The 20,338-nt window shown below is 52.7% G+C and overlaps 10 protein-coding genes across 10 annotated transcripts; 6 read left to right on the top strand and 4 right to left on the bottom strand.

Moving 5' to 3' along the window:
* Positions 1-42: 42 nt before the first annotated feature.
* Positions 43-1,457, top strand: SNOG_00090 (hypothetical protein; the record flags this gene model as incomplete). The annotated part of the gene is made up of 3 exons (XM_001790734.1): positions 43-216; positions 268-760; positions 853-1,457. The coding sequence occupies 3 exons, from the start codon at positions 43-45 to the stop codon at positions 1,455-1,457; spliced, it is 1,272 nt and encodes a 423-aa protein (XP_001790786.1).
* A 93-nt stretch (positions 1,458-1,550) lies between these two features.
* On the bottom strand, positions 1,551-2,327 carry SNOG_00089 (hypothetical protein; the record flags this gene model as incomplete). The annotated part of the gene is made up of 1 exon (XM_001790733.1): positions 1,551-2,327. One exon carries the CDS (start codon positions 2,325-2,327, stop codon positions 1,551-1,553), a length of 777 nt encoding a protein of 258 aa, XP_001790785.1.
* Positions 2,328-3,302: 975 nt separating this feature from the next.
* On the top strand, positions 3,303-4,373 carry SNOG_00088 (hypothetical protein; the record flags this gene model as incomplete). The annotated part of the gene is made up of 1 exon (XM_001790732.1): positions 3,303-4,373. The coding sequence occupies exon 1, from the start codon at positions 3,408-3,410 to the stop codon at positions 4,371-4,373; it is 966 nt and encodes a 321-aa protein (XP_001790784.1). The 5' UTR covers positions 3,303-3,407.
* Positions 4,374-4,534: 161 nt separating this feature from the next.
* Positions 4,535-5,326, bottom strand: SNOG_00087 (hypothetical protein; the record flags this gene model as incomplete). The annotated part of the gene is made up of 1 exon (XM_001790731.1): positions 4,535-5,326. The coding sequence occupies one exon, from the start codon at positions 5,324-5,326 to the stop codon at positions 4,535-4,537; it is 792 nt and encodes a 263-aa protein (XP_001790783.1).
* Positions 5,327-6,114: 788 nt separating this feature from the next.
* Positions 6,115-7,844, top strand: SNOG_00086 (hypothetical protein). Its single transcript, XM_001790730.1, has 3 exons — positions 6,115-6,871; positions 6,919-7,513; positions 7,561-7,844. The coding sequence occupies exons 1-3, from the start codon at positions 6,384-6,386 to the stop codon at positions 7,591-7,593; spliced, it is 1,116 nt and encodes a 371-aa protein (XP_001790782.1). The 5' UTR covers positions 6,115-6,383; the 3' UTR covers positions 7,594-7,844.
* A 740-nt stretch (positions 7,845-8,584) lies between these two features.
* SNOG_00085 (hypothetical protein) lies at positions 8,585-9,056 on the bottom strand (the record flags this gene model as incomplete). The annotated part of the gene is made up of 2 exons (XM_001790729.1): positions 8,585-8,900; positions 9,025-9,056. 2 exons carry the CDS (start codon positions 9,054-9,056, stop codon positions 8,585-8,587), a joined length of 348 nt encoding a protein of 115 aa, XP_001790781.1.
* A 54-nt stretch (positions 9,057-9,110) lies between these two features.
* SNOG_00084 (hypothetical protein) lies at positions 9,111-11,307 on the top strand (the record flags this gene model as incomplete). The annotated part of the gene is made up of 3 exons (XM_001790728.1): positions 9,111-10,454; positions 10,588-10,740; positions 10,879-11,307. The coding sequence occupies 3 exons, from the start codon at positions 9,111-9,113 to the stop codon at positions 11,305-11,307; spliced, it is 1,926 nt and encodes a 641-aa protein (XP_001790780.1).
* Positions 11,308-12,790: 1,483 nt separating this feature from the next.
* SNOG_00083 (hypothetical protein) lies at positions 12,791-14,665 on the top strand (the record flags this gene model as incomplete). Its single annotated transcript, XM_001790727.1, has 6 exons — positions 12,791-12,961; positions 13,019-13,750; positions 13,832-14,110; positions 14,142-14,411; positions 14,475-14,629; positions 14,653-14,665. 6 exons carry the CDS (start codon positions 12,791-12,793, stop codon positions 14,663-14,665), a joined length of 1,620 nt encoding a protein of 539 aa, XP_001790779.1.
* A 1,371-nt stretch (positions 14,666-16,036) lies between these two features.
* Positions 16,037-18,843, top strand: SNOG_00082 (hypothetical protein; the record flags this gene model as incomplete). The annotated part of the gene is made up of 3 exons (XM_001790726.1): positions 16,037-16,044; positions 16,116-16,500; positions 16,549-18,843. The coding sequence occupies 3 exons, from the start codon at positions 16,037-16,039 to the stop codon at positions 18,841-18,843; spliced, it is 2,688 nt and encodes an 895-aa protein (XP_001790778.1).
* Positions 18,844-19,085: 242 nt separating this feature from the next.
* Positions 19,086-20,167, bottom strand: SNOG_00081 (hypothetical protein; the record flags this gene model as incomplete). Its single annotated transcript, XM_001790725.1, has 3 exons — positions 19,086-19,621; positions 19,676-19,900; positions 19,954-20,167. The coding sequence occupies 3 exons, from the start codon at positions 20,165-20,167 to the stop codon at positions 19,086-19,088; spliced, it is 975 nt and encodes a 324-aa protein (XP_001790777.1).
* Positions 20,168-20,338: the final 171 nt, after the last annotated feature.

Genomic DNA, 20,338 nt, shown 5'->3' with positions numbered 1-20,338 from the left:
AGGCACGACGCAGAACAAAAGGATTCCAAAACTTTTGTCATGATGTACATTCCAGCATTAGCTGCCGCGTTTGCGACACTTGCTGTATTGTCACCAAGAGCTCATGGCCGAGCGATAGAGACCGTGGAATCGCGACAAGAAGGATTCCATTGGGTCAACACATGGACGAGCATGCCGCAGCTCGTCGAGCCGGGCAACATGCCTCCAGCACCATTTGTATTGCTCTAAGAATCATATATCATCAAGTATATACTAACACCATCCTAGAGCTCAGGCGGCGTCCTCAAGGACGCCACACTTCGCCAGACGCTCCACATGTCCGTCGGCGCATCCAAGATCAAACTCGCCATCTCCAACACCTTTGGCACATCCGATCTGCCCATCACCGCAGGCTCCGTCAGTCTCCCCTTGGGCGGTGCAGCGGGCGTGAGCAGCATCCAAGCGTCGCCTCTCGCACCCATCACCGTCGGGGGCAAGAGCAGTTTCACAGTGCCGCGCGGGCAGGTCGTGATCACGGATGAAATTGAATTCCAAGTGAAGCCCCAGATCATGCTCACAGTGAGCTTGTACAGCCAGCAAGGCCAGAGCGGGTCCAGCATCACTGGCCATCCAGGAAGCCGGACGACGAGCTGGTTTGCGAGCGGGAACAAAGTCAATGCGACTTCTTTCTCGGGGACGCAGAGTGTGCACTGGTACTTTGTCAGTGCGGTGCAGGCGTATGTTCCTGCGGATACGGGCGCGCTGCTTATCCTGGGCGATAGTATTACTGATGGAAGAGGCTCGGATGACAACAAGAATAACCGGTTAGTTTTTGTCTTTCTTCTTCTTCTTCTTCTTCTTCTTGAACCCTAGGGTTGGAGGCCGACTGCGCTTCACTGCTGCTGCTGATGCCATCTCACAGCTGGCCCGATCTTCTCCTCGCTCGTCTGCAGGCCACAAACCACTCTACACTCGCAGTGAACAACCAAGCCGCTGGCGGAAACACAGTCCTGTCAGGCGGCCTCGGCCCTCCTCTTCTGACCCGATACAAGCGCGACGCCATCGACCAGCCGGGTGTCAAATACCTGATGATTTTCGAGGGCGTCAACGACATTGGGGGAAATGCCAACAGCGCAAGCACCCAGACGACCGTGGGAAACTCGCTGATTTCCGCGTTTACGCAGATCGTTGGCGATGCTAAGAAAGCGGGCTACACGACTATTGGTGGGACCATTGCGCCGTTTGGGGGGAACTCTTACCAGGGTACAGAGCGCGAGAAGACGAGGGTCAAGGTGAACAAGTGGATTTTGGAAAGTGGCACGTTCGACCACACGGTTGATTTGGCGGGGATATTGGCGAGTAAAAGCAATCCGGCAATGCTGGACAAGAAGTTTGATAGTGGGGATGGTTTGCATCCTAGTGTTGTGGGATACCAGGCTGTGGCGGACGGCTTTCCTATTGATATTTTCAAGGCATAGAGTGTAAAGAGACTTGCAAAGATCATGCAGTGTACATAGAGATTGATCATGCCATTTCATTTAGTATATATCAGCCGCCGCTCGTCCGAAGCTTCAGTAATATCCACCACCAGTTACCCGGTAGATCCTGCGCTTCTTCTCCTTTTCATAGAAGACTTGAGAGCACTGCTCCGCACAGCGGCACTTTGGTGGGAAGAAATCGTCTTCCGGCTTCTCGTCGTGTGCCTGACCTGCCATCGACTCGGGTGCCTGACGCGAGATTGACTCGTTTTGTTCCTCCTCTCCGTCCTCGACAAGCCAGCTTCCCGGCTGCACTGGTTCTTCCAGCTTGACACCTCCTCCACACTCGGTATACAGCTCTGCCAGCTCATCTGGACTCCACTCTCGATCTTGGATCGCCGCTGCACGGAGGGACTCGTAGCGATCCTTCTCGTCCGCGTCTATGAACCCGTTGACTTCGACGAGAGGGTACAGCGTCAATACCGCTGCGATACAATCGTATATGAGTCGGTGAAGGATGCGTGGACAGGGAAAGTCCGGGAAGAAGAGCGGTGGGCCGGGCTGTTCTGGCATGTCGCGCCACCCTTGTTGTGGCTTGCGAGGCAGGCGGAAGGTGATTTGGTTCAGATTTGGTAGTTCCTCGAAGATCTCGTAAGAGATTGAACCAGGAAGTAGATACTGCTTGAAACTGCCGACGCTGACTTTGAAGAAGTGCATGTATGCGATGAAGTCCATGGAGAGGTAGATGCTGCGGAGGCCGTGTCGGAAAGTCGCGTACTGTTCGAGCTGGGGATAGATGCGAGGATGGTTTCTGTAGTTGTCTGCAAGAGCCTTGGTGCGGTCGTCCATGGGTAGGCCGTTGTCGTCCATCATCTGATAGTAGCGGCCGAGGCGGTCTAGGCTACTAGCTAGACTGCGACATGAGCTCGCCATGAGAGAAAGGCCGCCATAGTAGACGAAGCATAGGCGCAGAGTGATGGCACGTACTTGATGTGAGACACCGAGCAATGATGCCCAGTCGGTAAGCTTGTCGATGATCTCATAGATCCCGAACTCGCGACGTGTGTCTCTCGGCCTGCGGCGATCGAACCAGCGACTCAACCTCTGTCTGTAATCTCCTTGCTCGAGTGGTTGGTAGGCGCAACACTGGGCAATTCGCTCTTTCAGCTCTGTTGGTAGACCTGCCCAGTTGAAGGTTTGATCGGCCCATGATCAAGAGAGACTCGAAGATTTATGGTAGAGTCGTATCGCTGTGATGAGATATTGTATATTATATAGTCTCAGGCTACAGGATGGGGTACCCGATGCTCCACTAAATCAGCGGGGGAGCTGTAGCCTACACGCGAGGCTCACCAGAAGAGCTCGGTGAGGAAGAACAGTGAAAGTCGTCACCCTGTATTCAGGTATTTCTATCACCTAAGGTGAGGAGTCATCACGGTCAAACAGCAGGAAGCCTGACTAATGGTCTGAGTTTAAATGAAGTATCGATAAACTCGAATATCATGGGAAGGACCTAGCTAAACTTCTCTCAGCAACCAACTGTAGCAATCGAAAAAGTGGCAGGCACGTGCGATCGCCCGGGACCGGTGAAAGCATGGAGGGCGCAAAGCCACCCCATTCAAGACTGGCATCACGTATTCGGCATCCTGTTATCCGATCTGGGAATTGTGGGCGATGGAGTTGTGATCGTACCTCCCCTTACCGTAAGGAAGCGCGGTAATAGGTCAGAACGCCAAGCGCGCTATGCTCGTTCCGACCAAGCTCCAACGGCTTTCGATGTTAGGTATAGAACCGCGAACCAAGAACCACAACAAGCCTCCAACAATCACACATCAATCTCAATGTCAACTTAAAGAAACTGTGCAAATCGAGTCAGTTGGCAATCAGAAGGAAAGAGAAAGGGACAAGCCAAACAAGCATTCGGATCCACGCTCCGCAGCAACAACAATAATGAACCAAAACTTCCTCGGCGCTCCAAGCCGGGAGGACCTCCAGGTCCTTGAGACGCTACGGGGCCGCATAATGCCCATGATCGGTGTTCTGGACAAGGTGCACAATGACATGCAAAACCACCTCTTCCGCGGCGAAGCCCTGCCCAACCCAGACATCATGCGCATGTACAGAGCCGCAACATCCCAACTAGCCTCTGTGAACGAGTACATCAACGGCTTCTACAAGCACCGAGAGGAAGTTTACCGAGATGCTAATGGCCGGCCGATGATCGATCAGCAAGGGAACCAGCGCATGCGGTATATTGATACTGCGGACGAGGGCCACGCAGAGCGAGTAGAAGCGCTGCATGTTTTCCCACAGGCGCCGTTTCCCATGCATAATGAGGGCCTGGCTGGCTTGGCGAGTACGTTGTTGAACAAGAGGCTGGAGCCCCCGGAGGAGCGATGGGTGGAAGATCGACTCAGAAAGGCGGCTGAGTTTGCGTATGTGCCCAGCGAGTGGAAGATCGAGCCCAAGAGGAGTGACATCAAAACCGAAAACGAGGAGGATGATGACAGTGAGGGCTATGTCGCTGATATTTCGACGAAGCGGTTCAAGGGCACGCTGAATGAAGATGACCTTGTGGAGTTGTGGAGTTTGGGGCACAAGACGGCTTTCGACAAGAAGTATCAGGAGGCTAGGCAGTTTGTAGCAAGGTTGACTGGCGGCGAGGTTACAGACGAAGGGGGTGCTGAGAATGACGACCAGACGCCGGACGGGGATGAAGATATGGAGGATGATGAGGAAGAGGAGGAGTTTGAAGACGTGGAGACACCGAGAGGGCAGGCTCCTGAACCTGTTGTGATCATGCAGCGGGCGCCGCCGTCGGTGCACAAACCTGTTCCTGGAGCACCGATGTTGAACTTGGGCATCGTGCACCGGTTCATGGCTTCCGGAGAGGTGGCACAGGCCGGTCAGCGATAGAGACTCGGGTCGGATTTGGATAGCATTTGCACGGCGTTCGGGTGAATAGCGCGATACCACAGATTCATGGAAAAGCATGTCATGCACGATGGGGTATCATATACAGCTAGTTAAGATGATTTCAATGTCCACGCAAGGCTGATCTATATGCCTCGTCAACCTCATTCAGGCTTCAGCGCATATATCCTGACCGGGTACAGCTCCTTGGGCATGCCTCTCTGTTGCTCTGTCGCGACAATTTTCAACCCCGCCTGTTGAAATAGGCGTCTGAACTTGTCGTCTGACCGCGTCACGCTGGAGTCCTCTTCGTCGTATATGTCTTTGTGCATGATGTCTGTCGACAGATTCTCCTTGACGATGATCCATGCTCGGCTGACTTCCTCTCCTTCCCTCGCTGGCCTCAGCCCCTTCTTGCACCGCTCCAGGTACACGACCAGTTGCGCGTCCGTCAGATGGCCCAGGCACCATTGGTTCCATATCACGTCGTATGCACCGGGCTCAGGTATCCAGTCCTGCAGCCCCAGGTTGACCACGTCGCCCACCTGGCCCTTGCCGTCGTTGCTGACGCCATCGCCAGCGTATTCTCCGTTGCCCAAACTTTGCACCAGCTCATCCGTGAATTTCTTCACTGGCTCGACGACGTCCACCTTCTTTGCGACACCCAGAAGCAAGCCCTTGGTGATCCTCCCGATACCAGCACCGCAATCGGCGACGCGTTCGAGGGGTGGCAGAGGAATTTTCGACGTCGGTGTCTTGCCGCGTCGCAGCTTTGTAAGGAAGTTGGAGGAGCCCTGGAGATCGATGCGCGACGTCTGTGGGTAGCCGCCGAGCATGCCATTGACGTCTGAAGATACGCTATTCCAATAGCCGAGTGAATGGTCGATGTTTATCGAGGCATCGGGACGGTTTGGATCGAGGGGCGCGTCCACGTGCGGGTCGCTCTGCATGTCCATGAGTGAGTGTACCGGGTTATTACGTGCTGAAGAGCTGTGAAGGCGGGCGTCTCGAAGTGTTGTAGCTGCACTCGTGTATGCTATTTGTTTTCAATCGCTGCCAGTGGTTTGTTCCTGCAGGCATGGACGATGGCGGGGTAGCTTCACTTCGCCATGCAGGGCGCGTCGCAACGCGCTCACCTCCAGCATCGGCCGCTCGACCGCTCGACCGCGCGACCACGCGATGCTCTTGTAAGCATCGCGACGCACCAGTGCATGCAATATGTACACAAAGGCTACGCCATGGGCGCAAATGCAACCGATAGGTCTGTACAAAGTGGAGTGTGGGGTGCAGGAACCCAAACGAGCAGTTCGACGCGAACAAGCTAGCTATCGTCATAACCGCGGGGTCCTCCACCACTTGGGAAGCTTCCACGGGCCGTTTGTCGGAAACGTAGTCAGCCTATAGATAGTGAGCTGTCTCCTCTGCCGGCCAGAGACATGCTCAGTCTCTACTCCGTCTTTTCGAGAGCTTCTCTTCATCTATCACGCTCAGCAACTCGTCCATCTTCCATCCGAAAGGCTTTCAACTCGCAACCTCGCAGTTTAGTCAGGTACTACTCGGCCATTACCAACATGTCGGATCTCTTCGTTGAGCTCACGGCCCCGAATGGGCACAAGTACCTGCAGCCCCGCGGTCTCTTCATCAACAATGAGTTTGTAAAGTCAAAGTCTGGCGAGACTATCACCACCATCAACCCAAGGTATGTGTCATCGCCCAACTGTACATGCTCACTTGGCTGATAGAGCGGCAGCGATGAAACAGAAATCTGCTCTGTCTATGCAGCCGGCCCGGAAGATGTTGACATCGCTGTTGCAGCGGCACGAAAGGCGTTCAAGCACCCCGACTGGCGAGACATGGACACCAATACTCGAGCCGATCTGTTGTTCAAGTTTGCTCAGCTCATTGATGCGCACAGGGAGACGCTAGCCACCATTGAAACTTGGGACAACGGCAAGCCATACTCGGTGTCCTTCAAGGAGGACCTAGGCGAAGTCATTGGCACCATCAAGTACTATGCCGGGTATGCGAACAAAATCCATGGCACTGTCATTGACACTTCACCCGCCAAGTTGGCTTACACAGTTCGCGAGCCTCTCGGTGTCTGTGGGCAGATCATCCCCTGGAACTTTCCTCTGGCCATGGCAGCATGGAAACTGGGCCCTGCGCTGTGTACAGTGTAACACCATCGTCCTCAAGGCTGCCGAACAGACACCACTTTCTATCTTGTATCTCGGATATCTTGTGAAAGAAGCCGGATTCCCGCCAGGTGTAATCAACTTCCTCAACGGTGATGGAAGGAAAGCGGGTGCAGCCCTTGCACAGCATATGGACGTCGACAAAATCGCCTTCACTGGCTCAACAGCCACCGGAAAAGAAATCATGAAGATGGCGGCTGTAAACATGAAGAACATTACCCTTGAAACTGGAGGAAAGTCGCCGTTGGTTATCTTTGACGATGCTGAACTCGATCAAGCGGTGAAATGGGCACACACTGGTATCATGTAAGTAATAAAACTGCATTCATCGCATCTCTACTAACATCTTGGAGGTACAACCAAGGCCAAGTGTGCACCGCGACATCGCGCATACTGGTACAGGAGGCTGTTTATGAGAAATTCATCGAGTCTTTCAAAGCACATGTCAAGAACACGTCCATAGTCGGCGATCCGTTCAAGGACGACACTTTCCAGGGGCCACAAGTTACCAAGGCTCAGTTTGAGCGCATCCTATCATACATTGAGTCTGGAAAGTCTGAGGGGGCTAAGCTTGTAGCCGGTGGAGAGGCTTACAAGAATGTGGGCGGTAAGGGCTTCTTCATCTCGCCTACCATCTTCGTAGACGTCAAAGACCACATGAAGATTTACCGGGAAGAGGTTTTTGGCCCATTTGTCGCCATAAGCTCCTTCAAGACGGAGGAAGAGGCTATTGAGCGCGCCAACGACACTTCATATGGTCTTGGAGCCGCGGTCTTTACCCAAAACATCACCAAAGCACACCGTGTAGCTCGAGCGATCGACGCTGGTATGGTCTGGATCAACTCAAGCAATGACTCTGACATTCGCATTCCATTCGGAGGCGTGAAGCAGAGCGGTATCGGGAGAGAGCTTGGTGAAGCCGGCCTTGAGGCGTACACAAACAAGAAGGTACGAATTTTGCTCCATACAGGGGCTCCATGTGCTGACAGTGACAGGCAATCCACGTGAATCTTGGGACCAAGTTATAGAGAACAGCATTCTGTATGAATTGCAAGCGAGCTTCTAGGACACACAAATAGCCTGAATCTCTTGCCCAAGACTTCTCCAAACCAGGTCACGCGGGACCCAAGCCCCCGTCGTCGGGTCTCGGGCTTGGCGCCACGGCTTGGTGGTAGTCTCACGTCATATGTATTAGCGACCGTTGATGTACATGCTCGATAATTTTCTAGCTATGAACCACAATGACTGATGTGAGGCATTTGCGCCTCTTTTAAAGCTCAAACCATGTACCAGTGCGCGCAATTCGGTCCTGGGACTATAGTCGATAAGGTTGGGCCGCAAGAGAAAAATGTCTCAATTGCCTGATGGGTGCAAGTCTAAATGCGTGAATATTTCTGCGGACACGGAGCGTGCTGTGAGCATTTCTTGCGTGAAGTGAGATTACATTGTGAATGGAGAAGTCCGTCCGCGGCGTGTCTGCGAAAGTCCAGGAGTGGAGAACGTATGATGTTGTTGAATCCGTGGAGAAACGTGAAGTGCCAGCTGCTCTTGTCTGCCTCAGAGAGACGGTGTCAACAAGCAACGGGAGATACTTCAATGAGGCAAGATAGCAGCCGAGCCGTTGTCTTGGTTTGCTGGCAAACAGAGAGGTGCCCCCAGTCATGCCGTGGAAGTGGCTTGCTTTGTGTGTTCGCATCGCACGGCTGAGCATCATCCCTGTCCCATAAAGACTTGGCGCAGAATCTCAGTCACGCACCAAGTAGCAAATCACAGCAACCTCTTCGTTCGCTCTCGTGTGGATTCCTCGTCGTCCTTTGTGCCCCTCGCTAGACAAACACCATCGCTTTATTCCCGGCCGGCATTCTTCACCACTGTGTGTAGAACGCAGAAGGAATATCGCCGCTGTCTGCTCACCCGCCTGGACTTTGGCTAGTCTGCGCTCGTTCGTCCGCTAGTAGAGGCTCACACGCCGCCCTCACCACGGCGTCACTGCGGGCTCGTGTCCTTACTAAGTGCGGCTTACCAGGTAGCTGCATCCCCGCCTCTGGTTGCTAGGAGCTCGAGATCACCGCCAGCCACAGCTACATCTGCGCCCTTGAGCCCACTCTGCGCATCGTGAGCCCTACACAGCCCTCTTGCACCCACCCACCACCGCTCTGGCGCGCAAGCGGAACCCCGAACACTCCCCCGTCGCCTCCTCCTCTTCGCAGGCCTGGCACAAGCAGAGCCCTTCGAAGAAGATAACGACAGCGCCGACGGAGGCTCGTTTTCTCGCTTTCTTGTCTCGCCTCTACCGACCGCCTTAACACGTGCATTTACCCAGGTGCACAAATACCTACTCGCCCAATTTACATTCGAGAGCCGTGACTGCCATTTGCGTCATCGCTCGTGGAGTTGGGGAAAGAACGGCCATCATCGCTTCGCCCTTGCGAGTTGCCATCTCCGCAGTCGCTGCCAACCCGCCAGCAGGGCCGACACTTTCTCGTGACATATCGATCCACGCCACTGCACACTTCCGACTCTCGCTTGTAGCAGCCCGACCACGATGGGCAACCAGCCGTCCAGCGAGAAAAAGGCCAAAGGCGAGAAGGGTGGTGCCGACGGCGTTCCTCTAGGACGTGAGTACTACCGCTCTTTCGAGCGATCTGACACCAAGGACTCAACACGCTCTCTGCGCACCTCGCTGCGAAACAAGATTCCAGGCACAGGCAAAACCGACAGCCCACGCAATTCCGTCGCCAACCTCACCGACACGAACGGGAAGCCCGACAAATCAGACGCTGCTTCGACGAGATCGGACAAGAGCCGTGGCGGCAGAAGTTCCCGGCGAGGCTCGGTGGCTTCTGCTTCGGCACCTGCACCTGCCCCAGAGACAATCAGTACTGAGAATGCGCTAGTTGAGCCGACCTCCCCAGACGAGGAGCAACCGCCTCCTTCGCCAATCCAAGGTGCTACACAAGGGACCGCACACGAAGGAGTGAGCAAGGCACAAGAGACAGGCGAAGTCGACCATGTCTCGGACATTCCACCGTCTGGCGCCTCGGTTCCGCTGGCGTCGGCTCAACCGGGAGAGTCTATTCTGCAAAAGAAGGATCACCCGATTCCACGGATTCCCGAACCACCTGCGGCGAACGACGGACAAGGGTCACCAATGGAGATCAGTGCGCTGAAGTCCATGGATCTTGACGACATGATCCAGCGGCTGCTAGACGCGGCCTATGCAGGCAAGGTTACGAAGACGGTCAGCCTGAAGAACGCGGAGATTTTCGCGATTTGCTCAGCCGCCAGAGAAGTCTTCCTCAGCCAGCCAGCATTGCTAGAGCTGTCAGCGCCAGTAAAGATTGTAGGCGATATTCACGGACAGTACACTGATCTTATCCGCATGTTCGAAATGTGCGGATTCCCGCCGAACTCGAATTACCTATTCCTAGGCGACTACGTCGATCGCGGCAAGCAAAGCCTGGAGACGATCCTCCTTCTTCTCTGCTACAAACTCAAGTTTCCTGAGAATTTCTTCCTTTTGCGCGGCAACCACGAGTGCGCAAATGTTACGCGAGTCTACGGTTTCTACGACGAGTGCAAAAGAAGGTGCAACATCAAGGTCTGGAAGGCTTTCGTGGATACATTCAATACCCTGCCAATTGCCGCTATCGTCGCGCAGAAGATCTTCTGTGTCCACGGTGGGCTTTCACCGAGCTTGTCGCACATGGACGACATTCGCCAGATCGCCCGTCCGACTGACGTGCCAGACTACGGGCTACTGAACGACCTTTTGTGGAGCGATCCGGCGGACATGGAAAACGATTGGGAGTCGAACGAAAGAGGTGTTAGTTACTGCTTTGGCAAGAAGGTCATCATGGAATTTTTGCAACGGCATGACTTTGATCTCGTTTGCCGAGCACATATGGTGGTGGAAGATGGATACGAGTTCTCTTCAACGATCGTGTCTTAGTCACCGTATTTTCGGCACCAAACGTAAGTAGACGATGTGCACCCAATTAGACACTGCTAACACAACTCAGTACTGTGGCGAATTCGACAATTGGGGCGCCGTCATGTCGGTCTCAGGAGAGCTGCTTTGCAGTTTCGAGCTCCTCAAGCCCTTAGACTCCAGTGCGCTTAAGAGCCACATCAAGAAGAGCAGGAACAAGCGTCAGAGCATGCTCAATTCACCAGTACGTACCGCATGTGATGGTTTAGAGAGTGAAGGATCCCCTTCAGAGCCATCTATAGTATATATTGCACCCTTACTGACTTTGCCTTCAGCCGGCTCACTATGCTCCTCAAAGTTACTAACTGTCTGCTCTCTTTAGGGTGCTGACAGTGTTACCTTCCCCGGATCTCCGATCATCGCCAAAGCCGCTATACTCGACCGAGACGCCCCGGGATACATTGATTACAAGGAGCAGAACAAGGCAATGGATGCATTTGACAAGCTGGAAAGGCATCGGCGTGTGCGAAGAAAGGCTGGTTCGGATCAGCTGGGCTCACAAGGCGACTGCGCCTCGACACCTACACCAAGAAGGACCGGACACATCAGGTCTCAGACATGGAGCGACTCCATGAACGCTGCTAGTAACGACGATGCTAAGGCGTCACTACTCCGAAACATGCAACAACTCGACCTAGAGAACTCGGGCACACGGAAACGTCAGCTAGAGGACCAACGAGCCCTCTGGGAAGCAAACCTGCCAATGCCTTCGCCTATCTGTGTTGGTCGATACTTGTCCGAACATGTTTGAGCTCGCGCTCTGTCGCATCAACCCTCGGAAACATGCTCAACTATCACTATATCTCTCTGGTGGTCTTCTGGCTCTCTCATCTCTGGTTTTGATGGTGCAATACCATCACCCTTTTTCTTTACAGGCAGCTCTTCTCTCTGTGTTCTTGCTCTTCGTACTATTGAGCTTGGTTGGATCACGCTAGCGGCGACGGCGTTTAATTCTGGGGGTATTAATAATGTGTTCAACCAGCCAGCGACTTGTTTCAAGTTGCGATGGTTTTTTGTTATATTGGCAAAAGCGCGATGTATAGCATGACGGATGTTGAAACTGGTCTTGGTGTATTACTTCTCATGGCTGCTCAGGGCCCTGTGTGGCCATGACAGATTTAGGGTGCAATAGTGCTAATGATGAATCGTCTTGCCACTCCATGGCAATTTCTAACTTTGACTTTGACGTCTGTATGCTAAGCCTTCGCAGTTAAAGTGAGCTGGAAAAGAACTTTCAGGTCATACGGCGTGGGATAGGCTACCAAGTGGTGACAGACTTATAGTGGTGTGGGGTATTAATATAGCTACTTCATCTAAGAGCTCACCAGTAGGCGATTAAAGCGCACTCGGCATGCGCGATCGGCGGCGCTCAGATGGGGTAAATCTGGATGGTGCCGATAATCCTCGCAATGTCGCAGCTGCTTTCGAAGAACGAACATTGTTGTCGTTGAAACGCTGTGCTACTATGCGGAAGCTAGGATTCTCCAGCACTGTCCATTTTCGCAGACACATCCGCTAACTACCTAGCTTCGCGGGATCTAGGGACGTTTTTCCAACGTATTGGCTTGCTTTTTCGGCGCCCCGCGTTTCGGAGGGAGTAGATTGGATTCTGGAAGCTCGCGTGACAACGTGACTGACGATCATTCCGTCGAGTCCCACCGCGGAATAGATGGACTGGCTGCTGGGGTACGCGAACCCGTGGCTTGATCCTGCACGGAACATCTTCCACCTTGAGAGCTTGGCTGTCAAGGCCACCTACCGTTTCCTGCATCAGACGAAACACCAGCTGCTTGTCGCAAATCACACAAGGGCCATCAACATCAACAAAAGGTAGAACGCATCAATCACATACATTGTCAAATTTCCTGGACGCCACCAATTGGCTATGGCCCCAATCGATAGCAAGTGAGGGTCCTAGCCGAGCTGCATGTTTCTGGCTAAATACCCGGTCATCATCGGTACCTGCAAACATTTGAGTGGTTGGCGGTTATGCACGTCAAACCGGGTTGTCGAGATTATGGCGTCTTGGACGAGTAGTGTTCTGGAAGGAAGTAGTGTGCTGGGGTCTGAAAGCCGTGGCTGCGTGATGGGATTATATGACTGCGCCGTACCCCATGGTCGTGGGTTTCACTTTGCTGACCTGCAGTCGAGAGGGCCATGTGCGACAATCGAGTGCTGGTACAAGTCTGTGTTGACTGCAATCGTGCGAGAACAGACCTGGATTATTCTACACCATGGGCATGACGGAGGTCAAGATGGATACTCAGTACCCGAAAAGAGATGGACGGTCCAGCACCACACGGCGCAGCAGCGTGACGGCGGAAATCAGACAGGTGCAAAATGTTGCGCTTGCTGATGCTACAGCAAAGGCTGGTGTGTCACCATGGACAATGGCAATGTTCAAGGTCAGAATCCTCCTTGTTCATACTTCTCATTACCATCACATCTAACATGCAAGTTAGCTCTATCTTTGCCTCTTCATCGCCACCCTAAATTCTTGCATAAACGGCTACGACGGCTCACTCATGGGCGCAATCAACGACTATCGCCAGTACCGCGAGTACTTTGGCTTCGACCTCGACGTCGGCACCCCGGCTACGGGTATCGTCTACGCCATCTACACTATCGGCAACCTAGTCGGCTCTTTCGTCGCCGGCCCAGCAACGGATTTCCGCGGTAGGAAATGGGGCATGTTCATCGGCTGCAGCATCATCATGGTCGGCGCCTGCGTGCAAGCTACATGCACCAATCTCGGCGGCTTCATGGGCGGACGCTTCGTTTTAGGATTCGGTGTCGCTATCACTTCGACTGCTGGACCCGCATATGTCAGTGAAATGGCACATCCGGTTTACCGGGGCGTTTGTACAGGCGTGTTCAACACGTTCTGGTATGTCGGTGGTATTCCGGGTAGTTTTGTGCCATACGGGACGCAGCACATTGATGGCTCGCAGTCATGGCGGATCCCACTGTGGTTGCAAATGGTATTTGCGGGAACGGTGCTCGTGTGCTCACCGTTCTTGCCTGAGACGCCTAGGTGGTTGATTGCGAATGATAGGCATGAGGAGGCGCTAGATACCATGGCCAAATTTCATGGAGAGGGAAGCAGGTATCACCCAATCGTCGTTTTGGAGTACAAGGAGATGGTAGAAGACATCTCGACGACCGGAAGCGATAAGCGCTGGTGGGATTATAGGGTATGTTGTTCCTTTTGAGACTTCATGGTGTTCTCATGTGGTGGTCGGCGTGCGTCGAATCGGACTGACACTCAACGACAGGAACTCTTCAACTCCCGCGAAGCCCGCTATCGTACCATGCTCGTCATCTCCATGGCATTCTTCGGTCAATGGAGCGGGAACGGGCCCGTCTCCTACTACTTCCCAACCATTTTGCGAGGCGCAGGTATAACCGACCGAAGCACTCGTCTTCTCTACAACGGCATGCAAAACGTCGTATCTTTCGCCGGAGCCATCTTCGGTGCCTTCTATACGGACAGTTGGGGTCGACGACCGCAATTACTGGTTTCCACGGCCTGTCTCGTAGTCATCATCGCTATCGTATGCGCCCTTGTCGCCCACAAACCTCAAGAAAGACGCCATGGGCCAGTACATATACGACGCGAACAAAACGCCTCAGATCAAATCGAACGCGCAGGCTCGCGCTGTCATCGCATTCGTCTTCCTCTTCGGCTTCGTGTACTCAACCGGATACACGCCGCTCCAACAACTCTACCCCGTCGAATGTCTGCGCTACGAGTCGCGCGCCAAAGGAATGGCATTCTACAACTTCTGGGTCAACATTGCAAATTTCTACAACACTTTTGTAACAGGAATAGCGTTCTCTGGCGCAGGTTGGAAGGTAAGTCAGCATCCACTTCCCCAACCCACCATACCTTTGCTCAAACTCACACTACCAAACTAGTACTACTTTCTCTTCATTTTCTGGGACATGTTCGAATTCGCCTTCATCTACTTCTTCTTCGTGGAGACGCGGCGCCGCACGCTCGAGGAAATCAGCGAGATCTTCAATAGCCGCAAGCCGGTCAAGACGAGCTTGAATCAGACAAGGATCATCATGCATGGGAATAGGGGCGTTACAGAAATGCTGGATAAGGAGGAGGGGGTAGAGGGGATGAGTATGGTTAGAGAGAGGGCGAGGGGGAGGTTTGAAATGGTTGGATTTGGGAATGGGAGGGGATGAGGATGGGGCGGACGCCATGATTATGACAATGAATCTTTTGTGAATACTTTCATTGGTTTCTTATACGAGCGTGCTGATGCGCCACCCACGAGCAGGATATCGTTGAACTTCGAGATGGTAGTGATACCTATACTGTCGATCTGTGCAGCATCCCCCGTTCATATCTATCCTGGAAAGCAGCTTCTTGGGCAACGTAGAGATCACAGACGGCTCTATGAGATAAAAATGAGAGAGCTATAGCACGATTCCGAGGCCTGAAACGATCATACAAAATTATGTGTTGCTCTCCAATGCGGTATGCTTGATCTGGTGCATCGAGCGTTCAGTAGAAGAGATACATACTGATTGACGTTAAATTATATTTACACGATAAGCTTTCAGGAATGATTTCCTGCAAGAACTCTCAGAATCCCTGCTGTAAGTTCCTTAGCTGATAGTGTGCATTCGCACTCTTTTGTTCATGTGTGTGGGTAACACCGCGCACGAATTTAGCCTCATTTTATGACGTCATTCAGCGACCAGTTTTCTCGCTCCTTTTAAGTTTGGCAGGTACACGAACACCTTCAAAACAGTCCCAACTCCACGGTCAACTAGAGAGGAATATCAATCCAAGCATCTGCCAAGTCGCCCTGTAAACCATGTTCCTCCAAGGGAGTCCCTGCCAAGTAAAGATGATGTTCGCAGCGATCCGCATTCTAGACACGTCTATCGAAAACCTTTTCGCACCAGCAAAGGCTATTTTTGGGCCATGTAGCTCGCATTGTGGACGATGCGCCGCGACGGCTTGTCACAAGCGTCCTTCTATTGTCATCGATTAGGTATCGATACGCCGATACCCCATGACGTATTAGCGCCGATGACACCGGAGAGAGGCTTCTAGTGATCCCAACAAGGGACTGTGAGGTTGCATGTCAAGATGCCACGCGTACAATAAACTTTGATTGTTTGCTTTCTTTCTATTACCAACATTTTTTCCTCGACAAACAACAACTGGACTTGCATTTTTGTGTTTCGTTTTGTCTTTCTTACGCTCGCTGGCTCAATTTTTCTTTTTGACTGCGATGGATGTGAGGCGGCGACAGGATGGCGAAAGCTCTACAGACAAGTTCTTGGATCTGATTGCAGACCCGTTTCAAGCAGAGGTATAGCTTTTGAGAGTGTGACTGCGAACCACTCGCTAACTTGTTCAAAGGTTCAACAAAACTCTATATATGCTGCCATAGTGTACAGCTTCGTCTTAGCTGGGGTCCTTTTCCTTCTTTTCTGTTTCTTACGACCCAGAAATGGTCGAGTATACGCACCGCGAGCCAAACATGCCGACGAAAAACACCGACCGATACCACTGGGGAAGAAGCCATTCAGTTGGTTCTCTGCGATTAAAGATGTCAAGGAGCAGGACCTGGTGGACAAGATTGGGTTGGATGCCGTCGTCTTCCTACGGTTTATGCGGATGATACGAAATATCTTCTGCGTGGTCACAGCCTTGGGATGCGGTATCTTGATACCAATCAACGTCGTGGGAGGGTCGCCGTTCTACAAACAGTGGAATTCGGTGCCCACCCTGCTCAAATTGACCCCTCAGTATATTTTTGGGCCAAAGTTCTGGGCGTATGTGATTGTGGCATATTTGATGCAGGGCACAGTCTGCTTCTTCCTGTGGTGGAATTACAGAGCTGTGTTCAAGTTAAGGAGGACTTACTTCGACAGCCAAGAGTACAAGGCTAGTTTGCACTCGAGATCTTTGCTGGTACGTTAATTTCGTGTAATATTGGACGACGCACTAACGGCAATTCAGCTCACACACATCCCCAAAGCCTCGCGTACCGACGCCGGCATCGTCGACCTTGTCGAGCAAGCGAAGCAAACCAGCGATATACCCCGCACAGCCGTCGGACGCAATGTGAAGGATCTACCAAAATTAATCGAGGCACATAGTGAAGCTGTCAGAGCCTTGGAGAAGCATCTCGCAACATACCTACGCAACCCGGACCGGCTACCTGCCAAACGACCTACCTGCAAGGTCGCAAAAGAGGACCAAGCTGCTCAAGGCAAAGGCAAGGTCGACGCCATCGACTATCTCAGTGCAAGGATCGCACAGCTTGAGGTCAACATCAAAGAGGTCCGGGAGAGTGTCGACATGCGCAATCCCATGTCTTATGGCTTCGCATCGTACACCCACATCGAAGATGCCCATGCAGTTGCTTATGCCACACGGAAGAAAGGGCCTGGTGGCTGCGACGTCTATCTTGCTCCGAAGCCGCATGACCTTCTGTGGCAAAATCTTGCCATGAGCCGAAGGACGCGCCGCGTCAGGAAGTTTTGGGATGGTCTCTGGATTGTTCTCTTCACCATTGCCTTCATTGTCCCTAACATCCTCACCTCGGTCTTTCTCAGTGACTTCAGCCATCTCGGGCTTGTTTGGCCTGCTTTCCAGCAGAACCTTCTTGCGCATCCTACAGGCTGGGGTATAGCACAAGGTATTTTGGCACCGCTGGTCCAAACCTTGATGTACATGGGAGTGCCTGTCGTTTTCCGCCGTCTGTTCACACATTCTGGCGATGTGTCAAGGACATCCAGGGAGCGCCATGTCACTGCTCGGCTATATGCCTTCTTCGTCTTCAACAACCTCCTCGTATTCTCCGTCTTCGGTTCTGCCTGGAGATTCGTTGCCTCTGTGATTGCAGCTCAGGATCGAGGTGTTTGGCAAGCCATCCAAGATGGTCATCTTTTCAGCCAGCTTATGACTGGTTTGTGCAACGTCTCAACCTTCTGGTTGACATGGCAGATGCAGAGGAATTTGGGCGCTGCAATCGATCTCTCGCAAGCTTGGATTTTCACATGGAGCTGGATACAGCGGAAGTGTTTCTCACCAACGCCACGCGAGCTGATCGAGCTCAGTGCTCCACAGCCTTTCCCATACGCCGACTACTACAACAATTACCTCTTCGTTTCCACTGTGGGGCTCTGTATGGGTATTCTACAACCCATCATTCTGCCAGTCACAGCCTTTTATTTAGGCATGGACTGCGTTTTTAAGAAGTACCTATTGCAGTATGTCTTCATCACAAAGACGGAGTCTGGAGGACGATTCTGGAAAGTTCTCGTTAACCGGATACTTTTCGCTGTATTGCTGGCGAATGCCGTCATTGCTCTGATTGTAGGTGCGCAGGGAGTTGGTTCCATCAACTCGGTACAGAACGGAAACATGCTTTACGCCATGATACCATTGCCGGTCTTACTCCTCCTCTTCAAGTGGTATTGCCGTCGCGCATATGACGATAAGCTCGTATACTACGCCACGATACCCTATTCGGATTTGGAGGGTTCTCAGCATCCGGATCATCCGTCATCGAAGAAGAGGAACCAAAAGGTGGCTGTTCGTTACGGCAACCCCGCGATATACAAGAGACTACTCACGCCAATGGTTCACGCAAAGTCTCAGCACCTTCTTAAAGAGATATACCACAGTCGATCAGCCACTGCGCACAACATCTTCGACGCTCCGCACCGTCGCTCAACTGACCGCGCAAGGCCCGAAAGTATGGCCTACGGGGACATGTTCGAGCTGCAACCCCAGCCCGCCGACAAAGCAGCCGACGGCGCGCCCGAAATGCCAAACGTGGAGCTAGTCGCGGAGGGTGATCTTGACTTTGAAAATTTCAAGAAGCGCGCCGAGTTCAGGGAGCAGTTTGGTGGCGACGGAGAACTCTACGGACGACCGGAGGATATGAGCTCTAGGCCGGGAACGCCTAGCACGTTTACTACATTCACCGAGAGGGCGCCGTATAGATTGCGGGAAACGGGTTCAAGAGCTTCGAGCGTGACTAGGCTCGGCGATATTGAAGACCCTGAGCAGGGTGTTGAGTACGCGCCAGGTTACCGCCAAGCTCCGGCAGGCGATGGCATTGTTGGCGGCGGTATCCATGCCATGCCCTTGGACGCCGAGCAAGTTTTAGAGACAACAAGCAGTCAGCAGCCCCTGATGCATGTAGATCAGAAACACGCCGAGAACGATGGAGATGAAGGTTATTTCCATCAGAACTCGAGCAACGAAGACACGAGTTATGAACGATATAGAAGCGCGAGGTGATTGAAAGAGCGCATATATGGTTTAAAAAAATTTAATAGCGAATGATAAATAATGAATACATTGAGAAAAAGAATATGATCTAGATGTGTGACATGCATTCGTCGTTCTTCTATGCGTCTACCGCCATGCTCCACTATGCGAAAATGCTCTGTTCTTCGCCTCAACTCCGCCAACTCGTACATCGTCAATAGAGAAAATCAACAACGAAGACCTCCGCGCCTAGACCGATGATAACATGACATCTAGTACTTCCTCTTGCGGGCGACAACGACGGCATTAATAGCAGTGGGCTCGCCGTACAACTCGGTGATTTGGAACTTCTGTCCAACAGTCATCGGTGCACCTGCGCCAGTGTTGTTGGTAGGGGTAGTCTCGTTGGCGGGGGCAGGCTTCATGGCGCCAGCGGTACCGGCCAAGGTGCCAATTTCAAGCATGTTGGCGGTTCCAAGATCAGCCTGGATGAAGCGGGAGTTGAACTTGACGACGCTCTTGATCGTGTTGAAGTCGGCAACGCTGATGTCGAGCGGGTCCTTGACAATCATGAAGGTGACGCCCTCGGCGCAGGGAGGCGTGGTGAGGGAACCAGAGTACTGAAGGATCTCGGAGGACTCGATCTTAGCAGTGACGTCGGCGAAGTCGATGCCGCCGGGGATGGCAACCTTGGTGCCTGGAGTGCGGATGGTCTCAACAGATGAGGCGAGAGACTTGATGATTGAAGACGACTCGCCCTCAGCAACCTGGAACATGAGAGCGATGACAGCAAGTTGGGTGTTGTCGGCTGAGGTTACGTTAGGCCATGTTTAGACTTGGTAAAGTGTGGGAGTGAGCTTACCGACGCCCTGGTGGACCATGTGGACCTCGAGAGGGTGGTACTCTCCGTTGATATGGTGCTCAGATGGGGTGTGCATGTGGAACTGGACGAGCTGGAAGTCTGCGCCGGCAACAGTTGTGGTACCATTGACGATGACCTCAATGGTAGTGCCCAAGTTCTCGAACTCAACCTCCTGTTCGGGAATGTTGAGGACAGGCTTCTCGGTTAGGGTAGTCAAGCGGGAGTCTAAACATGTTAGACGAAGCCAAGTTCTAAGTGGCTTGGGGTAGAGAACGTACCAATGTTGATAGGTGACTGGTTCTTCCCAGATTTGCATGCCTCGTTCTCAGCAGCAAGCGTTGCCCAGTTGAAGGGACCGTTGAGTGGGCCATAGCCGAAGTTCTTGACCTCAACACCACCCTCTGCAGTCTCAGCACGCTTCTTGAACATGGACAGGCCATGGGTACAAGTGGCCGAAGCGGTGCTAGCGAGGAGGAGGAGTTGGAAGAGCATGATGAAAGAATGTGAGGGAGTGACTGAACGATTCGAAGAATGTACAGATAGGTAGCGGGTCTATATGCTGATGTTGCCGAGCCTCCAAGAAGCGATAGGGCTTATACGCCGACAGTAAGACGGTTAGGTGGAGTTCTACACGGAGCCAAGAAGAATGACGGTGATGAAGAC

Source organism: Parastagonospora nodorum (assembly GCF_000146915.1).
Source record: "Parastagonospora nodorum SN15 chromosome Unknown scaffold_1, whole genome shotgun sequence".
Classification (NCBI taxonomy): domain Eukaryota; kingdom Fungi; phylum Ascomycota; class Dothideomycetes; order Pleosporales; family Phaeosphaeriaceae; genus Parastagonospora; species Parastagonospora nodorum.
This window is presented reverse-complemented; position numbering and strand designations above follow the sequence as displayed.

What these genes read in the sequence shown, in the direction of transcription:
- SNOG_00086 (XM_001790730.1), top strand. Translation starts at nt 6,384, where the DNA reads ATGCCGGGTATGCGAACAAAATCCATGGCACTGTCATTGACACTTCAC. An exon ending in TGGGCACACACTGGTATCAT is followed by an intron (nt 6,872 to 6,918) that starts GTAAGTAATAAA and finishes AACATCTTGGAG; the next exon opens with GTACAACCAAGGCCAAGTGT. An exon ending in AGGCGTACACAAACAAGAAG is followed by an intron (nt 7,514 to 7,560) that starts GTACGAATTTTG and finishes TGACAGTGACAG; the next exon opens with GCAATCCACGTGAATCTTGG.